This window comes from Trichoderma reesei (assembly GCF_000167675.1).
Source record: "Trichoderma reesei QM6a unplaced genomic scaffold TRIREscaffold_4, whole genome shotgun sequence".
NCBI classification, from domain to species: domain Eukaryota; kingdom Fungi; phylum Ascomycota; class Sordariomycetes; order Hypocreales; family Hypocreaceae; genus Trichoderma; species Trichoderma reesei.
The window spans coordinates 305,150-317,775 of NW_006711151.1; the positions used below are offsets into that span (position 1 = coordinate 305,150).

The following is a 12,626-nucleotide window of genomic DNA, read 5'->3' on the forward strand; positions in this document are numbered from 1 at the left end:
CAGTCCCCAACCAGACCACCCCAGACCAGGCCTAGACAGAAAGATAGCCATACAGAGACTGCTCCGTACATGCCCTCACATACTCGTACATACACACTTGCACCTTACGAGCCGTCACTCGCCTTGCTTTTCTCTCTCTTGTGGTCCGGCAACGGAGCCTGTGTGCTGACTCGCAAATGTTTTATCAGGCCTGGCGTCGCGCGTAGAGCCCCCTCTCCCCCCCTTCTTCATGTCCGACATGGAAGAGGCTCGCGCGATTCATCACCATTGCGAATACCTCGAGGCTGCTTTGTGTTCGCGATAGTAAGCTGAGACCCTCCTACCGCTACTTGATTAGCTAGCTGCCCATCTCCCGTTCTCCACGCAGCCCGCCGCCGCCGCCACCAACCCGCCTCATGCAAGCCCCCAATTCCATTTCTCGAAAGGATATTGTACTGCTACTGTTGCCGTTGCTGGTGCGTTGCCGTTGCCGTTGCTGGAGCTGGTGCTGAGGCTGGAGCTGCTCCATACTACCTCTGCCTTGTACTCCATACCTCCATCGTCAGGTTAGGCCCGAAGAACGACAAGCCGGGTCCGAGTCTGTTAGGGTTCGCCTCGCCCTGCCGTGCCAGTCGCTGACTCTCACCCTCACTCCTCCCCTCGCCGCACCTTCGGAATAGAATCTTGGATGCCGTCGAGCCCCTGAGAGGCTCTACGCGATCGGCGCCGCCAGGGTTCGGCTCTTGGCTGGACAAGCATCTGGAGCTCCACGACCCTGCCCTCCGGGCCCCAGCGGGAGCGCGGCAGCAAAGTTGTGTCCAGCGCTTATCCGCTTCCCTCTCTGAAGAAAGTGCTGGGACGACCGGTGCATCCACTACGTTTTTACGGTTTTCCCACCGAGCTCGATCGGAGCAGCCACGTCCGGATGCATGCCTCTCACGCAAAGAGAGACTCGGAGCTCTCTTCCGCAGGCTCGTCGTTGTCAACCTCGTCGCTCTTCGCCTCTGGTCACGGCCCCTTCTTCTCCAATGCCTCGGAACCGTTGGGCCCGTCGCCTCTCATGCACCTCCCACGCCCCGCGCTCTCCTCCAAGCTCCCTCCTCTCAGAATCCCGACGCCGTCGACCGAGCGGCGAGACTCCCTCATAACCTACGCCTACTCAAGCCAGCGCTCCGCCGCCCCGAGGAGCGCCGTCGACGCCGATGTCGAACCCCTCCTCCCGCCGCTCAAGAGGAGCAGGGTCGGCAGCTTGCCTCGCCTCCAGTCCATTGGAGAGCTCCGTCTCTTTCACGACCAACAGCCGTGTCTGCGCTGTAGAGCGACTCAGAAAGAGGTGGGAACATCATCTTCTTTTCTTTTCTCCTCTCTCCTCTTCTTCTCTATACACTGGTGTCTCTGGGCCTGGACTAACTCATGCTTCGTCTCCTTGCCGGAAATTCAGTGCGATAGAGGCCAGCCGTGCTCGGCCTGCTCGAACCTGCCATTGATAAGCTCCGAGGACCATTGGGCCGTCATTGGGTGCTTCCGCAGCTCTCTCAGCGCATTTACCGACTACTTATTGCCAGGTATAGACGACGCAGTTGACTTTTTATGCCTCGAGCCTCCTCCTTCCTCCCTCCCTCCCTGGGTACCCAGGGCGCCTCTGATTTGGACCGCTTCCCTCTCGGCTCGTACCAAACCCAAAGACCTTCCAAATCTCTAACATGGCCCTACAGGCACCTCTTTCTCACAGGGACAAATCCATACACCCACGTCTTCTACATCACCCACCCGACGACAAAATGTAAACGATTACCTACAAAGGACGTGTATCTTCCCAGCGCACATAGGGGATCATGTCATGACCTGCATGGACTATCGAGATGCGTTCTGGTGGTCAGGGCAACAATCTTACAGGAGCTTTGATGGACATCATGACGCGCAACAGCTGACCAGGGATATGGCTGACCGTCCTCCGCCGATTCTCTGCGCCCTGGCCGCTAGCTGGAATTGCCAGGAGACGTCAAGTAGCCCGCTCGAGCTTTTGAGGTATACCGGATACATATGTCCCTCCCGTGAGGTTGAGGAGTCACAGTACCCGGTCCTGTATCATGCGAAGGTGCTGCTCCGAGAGACGGCGTTCTACTGCCTGTTACACCCCAAGCCCGTTATGCAACTGGATCCCAGCTATGGATATCGACCTCCCTCGGACCGCCTGGACTTTACGGGAGAGCACAGCCGCCTCGTGGAGCAGGCCATGGTGGTATTCTTGCAGGCGTTCGAGGCGATTGCGTTGCGGAGTTCCCCTCTCCAATCGAAGGAGTGGCTGGCAGTCTTCTACTCCCTGTGTATCTTCAGCATTGTCCGGACTCTGCTCATGGATCTCGCGTCGGTCTCCGTTCTGCCTTATTCCGCCTTTCGACATCGAAGCCCCCTCAGAGACAGCCCCCAGAACACGATAGACAGCGTTTACAAGGCCCTTGTCCACCTATTCATCACGGGCGGACCGATGTTGACGGATGGCTCACCTAGCGACGTGCCACAGGAAGACATCCCCGTATTTGAGCTGACGCGGCGCATCATGCGAATGGATACGTGGCAAGCCCGGGATATTCGCTCCAGTGCAGATTTCCTGATGAGCTTAGGGAGCGGAAGGACAAAAGATGTGTACGGATTCAACGGCTTCATCCGTCCTCTACAGCCAATCGTGTCTCCGGGTAACGATGCTCAACTATCGACGCCCCAGTCCGTTTCGGCGCGTGAGCCGCGCTGGTCATCCGTGGGGAGCTCCGCGTTTCCCCCTTCCTCTTCGCACAGGGAAATACTGCTCGGACCGCATCCAGAGGCGTTGGACGATGCCAACATCAGTCGCGGCGCCGTCACGTCGTCCCTGAGCCAGCCGGTCCCTGAACATGTTGGACGTGCCAGAAGACATACGGTTGCGGAAGCACCGACCAACATCAATTCGTCCAGCTCAATATTCGGAAACCACTTGACGCCCATGAGGTTCAAGCCAGCCTATCAGAGACCGCCTCTGCGGCGCGTATTCTGTCGCAAGTGTCACGAATACCCCGAGGGATTCCGCGGAGAGCACGAGCTGAGGCGGCATACTGATGCCAAACACGCAGCGTTGGTGAAGCGATGGGTTTGCTGCGAGCCCGAAGGTCAGAGCCCTGCGACTCCGCAGCCCGCCATTCCCCTGTCGAGCTGCAAGGCTTGCGTGATGCAGAAGCATTACGGTGCCTACTACAACGCGGCGGCTCACCTTCGCCGAGCTCACTTCAACCCTCACCGCGGAGGCAAGGCCAGCGGAGACTGGCCGCCCATGTCGCTTCTCAAGGACTGGATGCGCGAAGTGAGACAGTCCGTCGCAGACGCGGCCGGGGACGCGGACAATGATATGTCGAGCGAGGGCGAGGAGGACGAGGACATCAAGCAGTCCACTAGGACGGTGCCACTGGCGGCCTTACCACCGGCGCCCGTGATGGAGCTGCCGCCCATACCCATCAACAGCGGCCATGTGTCGATGTCGTCGGTCGGCTCGATGACGATATCACCAAATGTCATGGAAGAGCCGGTGCCGTGGGAGATGGTCTCGAGGAGCCCGGCTGGTCGACTGGCACCGCCGCCGCCTCCTCCTCCTCCGTTGTCGCTGCCGCCCCCGTCATCGTCCCAGCCGCCGATTCCGCACCACCTACCACGGCCGATGCCGACACCGCCAGCGCCCGAGAATCGTAGCCGATGTCCGTTCCCCGACTGCGGGCGCGTGTTCAAAGACCTCGCGGCTCACATGCTCACGCACCAAGAGGAGAGGCCGGAGAAGTGCCCGATCGAATCGTGCGAATATCACACAAAAGGGTTTGCCCGCAAGTACGACAAGAACCGGCACGCGCTCACCCACTACCGGGGCACCATGGTCTGCCCATTTTGTCCAGGTGTCGGCTCAGCGTACGCAAAGGCATTCAACCGAGCCGACGTGTTCAAGCGGCATCTTGCCGCGGCCCATCAGGTCGAGCAGGCGCCTTTGCATAGCCATACCACCAACAGAGGCGGTCGGCTCATCACGCTGTCTGCCAACTCGGGCGCCAGCGCCATCTGCTCCATCTGCAACAACCGCTTTGCCGCGCCACAGGACTTTTACGAACACCTGGACGACTGCGTGCTAAGCGTCATTGTTCCGGCGGGAACTCGAGCGGCCATGGATACGAATAACGATGCCAACGACGACGAGAGAAAGACAATAAGAGGAGGATCAGCCGGAGCCGGGGCCGGAGGAGCTGGCGCAGCCGGGGAACGAACAGCTGGGATGGGAAATGGAAACGGAAATGGGACAGGCAACGGGAACGGGACGGGGACAGGAACAGGATCTATTGACGGTACACAGGCAACGATTTATATAAGAAGAGCGAAGAAGTCTTCCCGAATGGAATAAGCTCTTGCTCTGTTTGTTTTCTTACTATTTTTTCCTTCTTCTCCGCTTGTCTTTACTGGTCATGTCATTGATTTAGTCGCTCGATTTGGTGTTCTCTCTTGCTCAACTGCGTCCCCTTTCATATATTTCCTTGGAGCGGTTTTCATATCAATACTACCTCGTTCCTTTTGGACAGAGGCACATGAGCGGCATTCCCCTTGTTTCTTGTTCAGCTCTCGACAGGTATACGCTAGTGTCGTCAGCATTTCTACATACCCAACCCTCACGAGTGCAGATTTCATTTCATATCATGGGACATTGCGAGCGAATGTATATACACGAATTCATAGCGTAGCGATGCTCATTGTTGATTTTTGGGAGGCGGGCCGGTTGGAATGAGCGCGAGTGTTGTTGAGACGGAACGTTGTAAGCGTGCAGTATGAACAGAGAGTCGCGGAGTAACGTACAAAGAGCCTATGGATGAACAGTGGTCGGACAGGCGCCCTATCGGTTCTCAGCTCGACCAGTCTATACAATGTTTTGTACGTATGCATGTCGGGGGCCATGGGCGACTGCAGTATCGCCAGGGTCAAGTTGATACTGTACGGCAAAAGTGCTGCCGCTTACACGGCGCTGCGGAGCGGATTTAGGTGGGACCCGGGCCGGACTTAATCTGTCCGTAAGACGACGCGCCATCATCCGCAACTACAAGAAACAGCATCTCGACGGCTGTCTTGCGAGGCTCGAGTGTTCGTCATGTGCGGTGTCGCAACAGGATGAGAAATCACAAGATTGGGTTTCGATGCTTCATGATATAGCGTCTGATCTCGAGAGTCTACAGAACATCATGCCGGAAGCCACAAGCGCGGAGGTGGGACGGGGGGGAGAGGAGGAGGAGGAGGTGCTGAGCGCGGCTGGTCGGCGGAGGTTGCAGAATCGGCTGAACCAGCGAGCGAGTCGTAAGTGGCAAACTCAAGACGAAGGAGATGATGCAGATAAAGCGAGACTTACGAATGGGATGCAGGCCAGCGGAAGAGGGAGTTGCAAAAGGTGCAGCAACAGGACAAGAAGAAGCGGCAGTTTAGCAAATGGGTCTTTTACGTCGATCCAAGGAACGGCAAGACGCAGCAAGACGAGCCACAAGATGGGCATCCTCCGGACCAGGGCCAACATCAGCATCAATACCGGCTCGCCCAATCGCAGTCGGCGTCGCTCAACGAGGCTCGGAAAGATGCCTCCTCCTCAGACACAGCCGTCGTCAACTGCAGCCCCTTTGACGCAGACATCGCAGACGTCACGGACATGTTCCTCTCGAAACAGTACCACACCAAAGTCTTCCGTTTCTTCTGCACCATGACGCCGCAGGACCGCGCCGTCTTCTTCCGGCGCCTGTACGAGCTGGTGTCTCGTCACGTCGCGCAGCATACGCTCGACAGCCAGCTGCTGCTGTCCGTCATGCAGTTCAACGTCATCCGGGCCATGGTCACGAATGCGCGGTGGATGGGCCTATCGGTGGAAGACATGGGCGAGGACATCATCTCGCCCTTTTACGACAGCGCCGAGAGCCGCAGCAGCCTGCCTGCTTTGCCCCCTGCGGTTGGCTATGGTGGTGGTGCCGCCGCCGGTCAGCAACGTGATAACGAGCTGCAGCACGTGCCGCTGTCTTTGCGGCCGACTGCGCTGCAGAGGCAGGTTGCGCATCACCCCTGGATCGATCTCTGTCCTCAGCCGTCGCTGCGAGACGCGCTCCTGCGGCGGCTGCACCATCTCGACGAGGACGAGTTCTGCCACCACCTTTTCCTACAGAGCCACATGTCGGACGACGACGGCATGATAGGGATGGTGGTGTGGGGGGAGCCGTGGGATCCCGCGTCGTACGAGATCTCGGCCACAATGGTTCGCAAGTGGCCGTGGCTGGCGGACGAGTGCCCGGACATTGTTCGGACGACCAACTACTGGCGGGCGATGAGACGGGAGAGACCGCTGAGGATTTTCTGATGCAAAAATGTCTTTTCTGCATTGTGACTCTATCAACGGACAAGTAATACGTATGGCCGACGAGAGAAACATGAGCATGGCTAAGAGCGAGAAAGACATGGGAGCCTAGATGGCAAAGGGCTCCCCGATGAGCTTCTCGCTAAGTTCCCACAACTTGACCCAGTTCTCGCGGTTCAAGATCCACGACGTCAGCTGTTCATCGGCAACCGCGTTGCGAGACAGGAATGCCCCGCTGGCGTCCTCGATTGTTGGATCGACCATGGCGGTGATGAGCGTCGATGCCCCCTCGGAGGCGCCTGTGAAGGGGGGCATGTGGTATGGGCGACCATCATAGTCACGAAGGACGGCTGCAGCATCATCAGCGGCAAGAAGAGGAGAAGAAGGTGAGAGAGAAAGAGGAGGCTTACGATCGACCGACTTGCGCATCTCCTGGATCTGATTGAGAAACTCGCCGGTAAAGTTGCGCTGCAGTCCCGATGCAACCGCTATCAGAGTTGTGAAACACCGCTGTTAGTCACCAACTCGCATGTCCAGCACTGTCACCGCAGGATACGTACCGCCGGGATCGACGCTGAAGACTCGAATATTTTCTCCCTTGAGCTTTTCAGCCAGGAACTTGGCGAAGACGGCTCTTGCAGCATTCGACTGTCCGTATGCGCCGATGGGGTCATACGTCTCGCCGTCCTACACAGCGAGAACATGTTAGCCATCTTGCGGTATATACATGATACAGAGATACCCCAGGGCGAAGACGACGAACGCTATAGTTGACATCGTCGAAGTTGACCGAGCCCGACCGCACAGCCGAGCTAGCACAAATGACAATCGACGACTTTGGTCCCGCCGCCCGGACCTTGGGCAGCAGCTCCTTGACGAGCAAGAAGTTGGCCAGATAGTTGACGGCAAACTGCAGCTCGACGCCATCGACCGTCTTCTGGTACGGCGGCACCATGACGCCCGCCACGGCAACCAGGTGGTCAATCTTTGGCACGTCGTCGAGCTCCTTTGCCGCCCTACGAATATCGGCCAAGGAGGCGAGGTCGAGCTGCAGAAAGCGCACGGTGACGTCCGGGTGCTTGGCCTTGATCTTGGACACGACGGGCTCGACGCGGGACTCGGAGCGGGCGGTGAGGATGAGGAGGGAGGGCTTGGCGGCGCTGAGCTGGAGGGCGAGCTCGCCTGCTATGGAGTCGTTTGCGACGCCCGTGATGAGGACTTGCGCGGTGTTAGTACATGCGTGTGACGTGTTTGAGTATGGTGGACGAAGAGAAGTGAGACGGACTGGTCTTGCCGGCGAGGGACTCTCCGTATCTGCCGAGGACGAACTCGGAGGAGAGAATGATTTGGTTGCCCAAGGCGGACTTTGTGTTGGCCATTTTTTTTTTTTTTTTTTTTGCAGGAGCTTGGGCTGCAAGGACGTTGAGAGAAGGCAATTTGGGAAGAAAAGATGTTGAAGAAGGCAATGGATGAGAGGACTGTAGAGAGAAGATGAGTTCGAATTGCTGATGGACTACAGACGAGTCCATCATGAAGATATATATATACCCAAATCATCGTCAATATCCGACTTACACACACTTACATACACAACGTCAAAACTCCCAGACACAGGATCCCCCTTTTCCTAAGAAGGCTAGCAACAAAGTCATCACTCCTCCACCGAATCTTCTTCCTATAACAACGCTGGAACACGGGGTTAACGTAACTCCTCTCCCTTTTCCCCCCTCCGCAATGACTTCATTCAGTTTCCATACAGTCATTCAGCTGTTTTCCATACGAAGGAGACAAAAAGGTGTGGCAAGGAGGACAAGTCAGTCAGTAGTCGTCCGATATATCTCCGTTGCCCCCCCAAAGCTGGTATGGATAGTATCCATTTTCCAGATTGGGTTAGTCTGGCTGTCATCAAGGACAACTTCGAGCATCGTCTCCATAATACGTAGAGCCCTCCTCCTCGCCTTCTACAACGGTATACAGAGAGAGAAACGATCCGAACAGGCACGGTATACAGACACAGAAGACAAAACTATTAATCGATTGATTTTCCTCAAGTATTTCCCCCGAAAGACCTAAACGCAAGGAATAAGAAGAGAAAGAAGGAAAGAAAGAACTCCAAGAAACGATCTACAGTCACAATGGATTGAAAAGACCTGACACATCAAGCAATTCTATCATTCCAACAGAGCTGGTGTCGGCTGTTTCTCCAGCCAGTCATCACTGATACCTCCGGAGCCTTTGGGCGGTTTGAATCCATCTCTTGATAGAGCATGTGGCCATCAAGTAAGGGGTCCCAAAATTCCAACAGCCGTAAGTGTAAAAGAGTCACTAGGAATCTGGGCACTCTGAGGCTGCTGCCAATAGGTATCATCATATATACTTTTATTCATACCATAGCCGCTATCAGCTATCCTCCCTCTATCGGGCAATATCGCCAGGGAATCATAACATCCATCAACGCGGATACGCCGAGCATCATGCGCATCCGTCATTCTATCCACGCTTCGCCTATGATACAAGCCGCTTCCTCATAAACCGCCTCGGACATTGGTATAGTGGGGGACAAGAGACCAAACCAGTCCCTTAAGCAAGACTCCCCAATGCAAATTCCGCAAAGAAAAAAAAAGAGATCATCATATAATAAAAAAGATGTAGTATAAACAGTCATCAGGACGAGAAAAAGGTGCGAGAATCATGTAGGAGAAAGGACGTGCAAGGTCAACCCCAGGTTTACTCGGAAGACGCCTCGTCAGTAACAGACTTCTCATGGAAGACACCGTTGGAGCGCGGCGCACGAGGACTCGAGCGCATGAAGAAGTTGTGAATCTCGGGAGAGAACTCGCCGTCCTCGGGCATGCCACTGGCATTACCCTCCGTCTCCTTGGGGCCGCGAGCAGCCTGAACAGCCTCCCACTCGGCCCGCATGTCCTCAATCTTCGCCTTCCAGTCCAGCTGGGGATCGTAGGACTTGCTAGCGCCACGGAATCGCTCCCACAGGGACAGGTGGTGGGGGTGGACGGCAACGCCGTGGTACTCTTCAGCCTTGCCGTCTCGAATGTAGCGCCATCGTCGCTCCTGCTCCTTGAGGTCGAGGCCGGTGGTGTCGGGCAGGAAAAGCCAGGTGAGGAACATGCCAGCAAGGCCGAACCACGGCACGACGTAGAATCGAGTCTGAATGTCGATGTAGTTGTACAGGATCGAAGCGAGCAGAGCGCCAGCCTTGCCGAGACAGGCAGAGAAGCCGTGGGCGGTGGCACGGATGGGGGTGGGGAACACCTCGCCGGCAATGAGGAAGGTGACCGAGTTGGGGCCGAACTGGTTGAAGAAGGACGACAAGAAGTACATGGCCTGGAAGGCGTGGATGCCGGCGGGGCTGGTGTAATACTCGTACTTGAAGGCGGGGATGACGAACATGAGGAAGCACATGAAGAAGCCAACCTGCTGCATCCACTTGCGGCCGTAGAGTTTGTTGTCGATGAGGAAGGAGGCGGCGTAGTAGCCGGCCAGGGAGACGACAATGTTGACCAAGCTCCAGGACCACGTGGTCAGCAGCGAGTTGGGGTTGTCGGAGATGACCTTGATGAACTGGCCCTGGAAGAGCTTGTTGCCGTAGAAGAAGACGTCGTTGCAGAACCACGTGCCGGCGGTGGCGAGCAGGCGGCCACCAAAGTGGGTGAAGCACGACTTGAGGGCCGTGACATCGTAGCCGGTGACGCTGGTGCGGCTCTTGGCTTCGGCAAGCTGCTTGGAGGCGTGAGGCATCTTCCAGGTTCGGTAGTAGACGAGCCACAGGGTGCCGATGGCGGGGAAGGCAAAGGACAGGCGGAAGGTGAACTGAGCGGCCTCCTTGCTGTACGGCGGGCCACCCTTGCCGCTGTTGAAGATGACAAGCAGGACGATGAGCAGGACCTGGTTGACGAACTGGCCCCAGCCCTGCATCAGGAAGGCCATGGTGACACGGCGGCCACGGTGCAGACGATCCTCCTTGGTCGACAGCTTGCCGGCAGTAACGGCGCTCTCAAGTGACGAGGTGGCGGTGATGGGATACTCGCCGCCGACGCCGAGAGAGTAGAAGAACAGAGACCAGGCGTAGCAGATGACCCAGCCATTGAGGGTCATACCCCAGCTGGCAGTGAGCATAAGGAGACCGATGAACATGACGATGGCATCCTGAATGAGACCCCAACGACGTCCAATCCAATCACCAATGACCTGCAAAATGGGTTAGCGTCTTATGTTCCTGCTGCTGCTCCAACCGGCCGATTTCTTGGGGGAAGAGGAGCACTTACACCAACAATGACCTGGCCAATCATGATGCCCACGACTTCCAGGTATGTCACACTGGCAACCCAGTTGGCGTCGCAGACGGTAGGGTTGGAACCCCAGCACTCAGGCCAGACCTGGCTGAAGAGAGGTGCCAGGTTACCAATAGAGAAGAGGACGTAGCCCTCCAGACCGAGGCCGGCACCGGGGATGACGGCATGGCGGAAATACCAAGAGACGGGGGACAGGGGATCCTTCTTCATCATGGACCAGATGGTGCTGAGCTCTTCTTTGGCGGCCTGTCGGTCGACAGACGAGACGAACTTGACGCGCTCGCCAAAGGGCAGGTCGGCCCAGTAGGTGCCGTCTGAGGTGTAGCTGTCGTCGGGCCGGGTGACATGGCTGAAGACACGGCGCTCATCACCGTCCAGCGGGTAGTCGTCGCGGTCGTCACCGTCGCCATGAGGGCCGTGAGGGATGGGAATCTCGCCGGGAATCAAGCCACCCAGGCCGTGATGCTCATGGGCGACGGGAGTCGGCTTTTCGCTGGCCATTATGGTCGCGATGCTGCTCGTAGCACGAGCGAGTTATGCAATGCACAGTACCGATACTCTCGAAAATTGTGATGCTGCTGCTGCTGCCACCAAAGGTATGTGATTGGCGGAGGAGTCTGGAATTTGCGGGGGGGAAGGACGTCCAGGAGGGAGGGAGACGGCGTGCCCTAGCAAGGGGATGGAGTGTCGCTTCGGCTGTTTTCCACCACACCAGCAACAAACACACTTGGACAGCAAGCGTGGATGAGGATGAGGATGGAGGAGAAGAAGAGGAAAAGGGATGGAGAATGAAGGGCCGCAGTTGCTGTATTTGTTTGTCGCAGTCGCCTCACGCTTCGTCACCCTTGCCGGATGGTATCGGTCAAGCTGGAAGCTAAAGAGTCGCGAAAAACGCACCTTTTGCTGGAGCATTGAACATCCGCCACGAGCCTTCGCAGTTTAAGCCGCTTTCGACGACCGAAAGACAGCATTTGAGCAGCCAGTCAGAGCTCGAGATTCAGCATCGTGGGCAGGCCGTGGACGTCGAGTGGCTTCGGCCGGGGGGGGTTGGATTCGCCTGGACCAGCTGCTCCATTCCGTCGTCCGCCTCGTGGTTCCTTGGGTGCCCCCCCACAAGCTGCCCACACAATCTTGTCCAGCCTGCGACCCGCTCGCTGCATCCCTCAAGCCCGCCGTCGGCCTCTTGTCTTGCTCGGTGGCTCGAGACCCGTAAAAAGGTTGCAACTTGACAACCTGGTCGGTCGTAGTGGACAAGTCCCAGGGCCCGGGCGGCGCTTCGTTCTCGCCGAGGCAACTGGCGCAAAGGTGCTTCGAATCTGGTCGAATAGGCATTGCTACTCGCAGTAATACATGGCGGAGGGGAGCGCCATGGTGCAAAGCCATGATCTCAGGCTTTCGCCGCCACCATCTATAATCCGTCTGTTAGGCCGTTGTGGCGCTCTTGGTTCGTCGTAGTTTCGAGAAGGGTTTTTCTTGACATACAGAGCAGGGCGTCTGCTAGCTGCTGCTACTGAAATTGTTCCAGTTTTTTTTTCTTTTTTTGCTCGCCTTTGGGGGTTTGTTGAGCAAGATCTGCTGAGAAAATCGGGCCATGAATGGCCCTCGCCTCTCTCGTCTATGTACTCGTACTCTGATGGCGCTGCAAGGGCATGAATTGGCCACCTCGGTATGTACTCGTATTGCATGCAGGCCATCCATTTGGCCAGGGTTCCCGATTGCCTGTTGCCTGTCTACTGTACTGTAGACGCTGGACATGCGAACCTTGTTCTCCTCGGTGGCCTGTTTTGGCAATCCCTCGCAATGGGTGTGCCATTCTGCTGATGCCTCTCGGTCAACCGAAGCGAAAGGCTCTCTCACTGTCCGCAGACACGGCCGTCATCGCTCACGCAAAGTGACAAGGCGTCGGAGTGCACGGATTGGAGAGTCTGCGCTGGCGGGGAAACCTGATG

The 12,626-nt window shown here is 56.9% G+C and overlaps 3 protein-coding genes across 3 annotated transcripts; 1 reads left to right on the top strand and 2 right to left on the bottom strand.

Moving 5' to 3' along the window:
• Nucleotides 1–663: 663 nt before the first annotated feature.
• Nucleotides 664–4,346, top strand: TRIREDRAFT_45866 (uncharacterized protein; the record flags this gene model as incomplete). Its single annotated transcript, XM_006963045.1, has 3 exons — nt 664–1,497; nt 1,783–3,409; nt 3,548–4,346. Coding segments are annotated over exons 1-3 (3,018 nt in total), but the record flags the coding sequence as incomplete, so codon positions are not given.
• Nucleotides 4,347–6,472: 2,126 nt separating this feature from the next.
• On the bottom strand, nt 6,473–7,583 carry TRIREDRAFT_58066 (uncharacterized protein; the record flags this gene model as incomplete). The annotated part of the gene is made up of 3 exons (XM_006963294.1): nt 6,473–6,714; nt 6,886–7,051; nt 7,128–7,583. Coding segments are annotated over 3 exons (864 nt in total), but the record flags the coding sequence as incomplete, so codon positions are not given.
• Nucleotides 7,584–8,795: 1,212 nt separating this feature from the next.
• On the bottom strand, nt 8,796–11,379 carry TRIREDRAFT_45868 (uncharacterized protein). The gene is made up of 2 exons (XM_006963046.1): nt 10,651–11,379; nt 8,796–10,573 (listed from the first exon to the last, which is right to left on the bottom strand). The coding sequence occupies exons 1-2, from the start codon at nt 11,176–11,178 to the stop codon at nt 9,092–9,094; spliced, it is 2,010 nt and encodes a 669-aa protein (XP_006963108.1). The 5' UTR covers nt 11,179–11,379; the 3' UTR covers nt 8,796–9,091.
• Between the last annotated feature and the right edge of the window lie 1,247 nt (nt 11,380–12,626).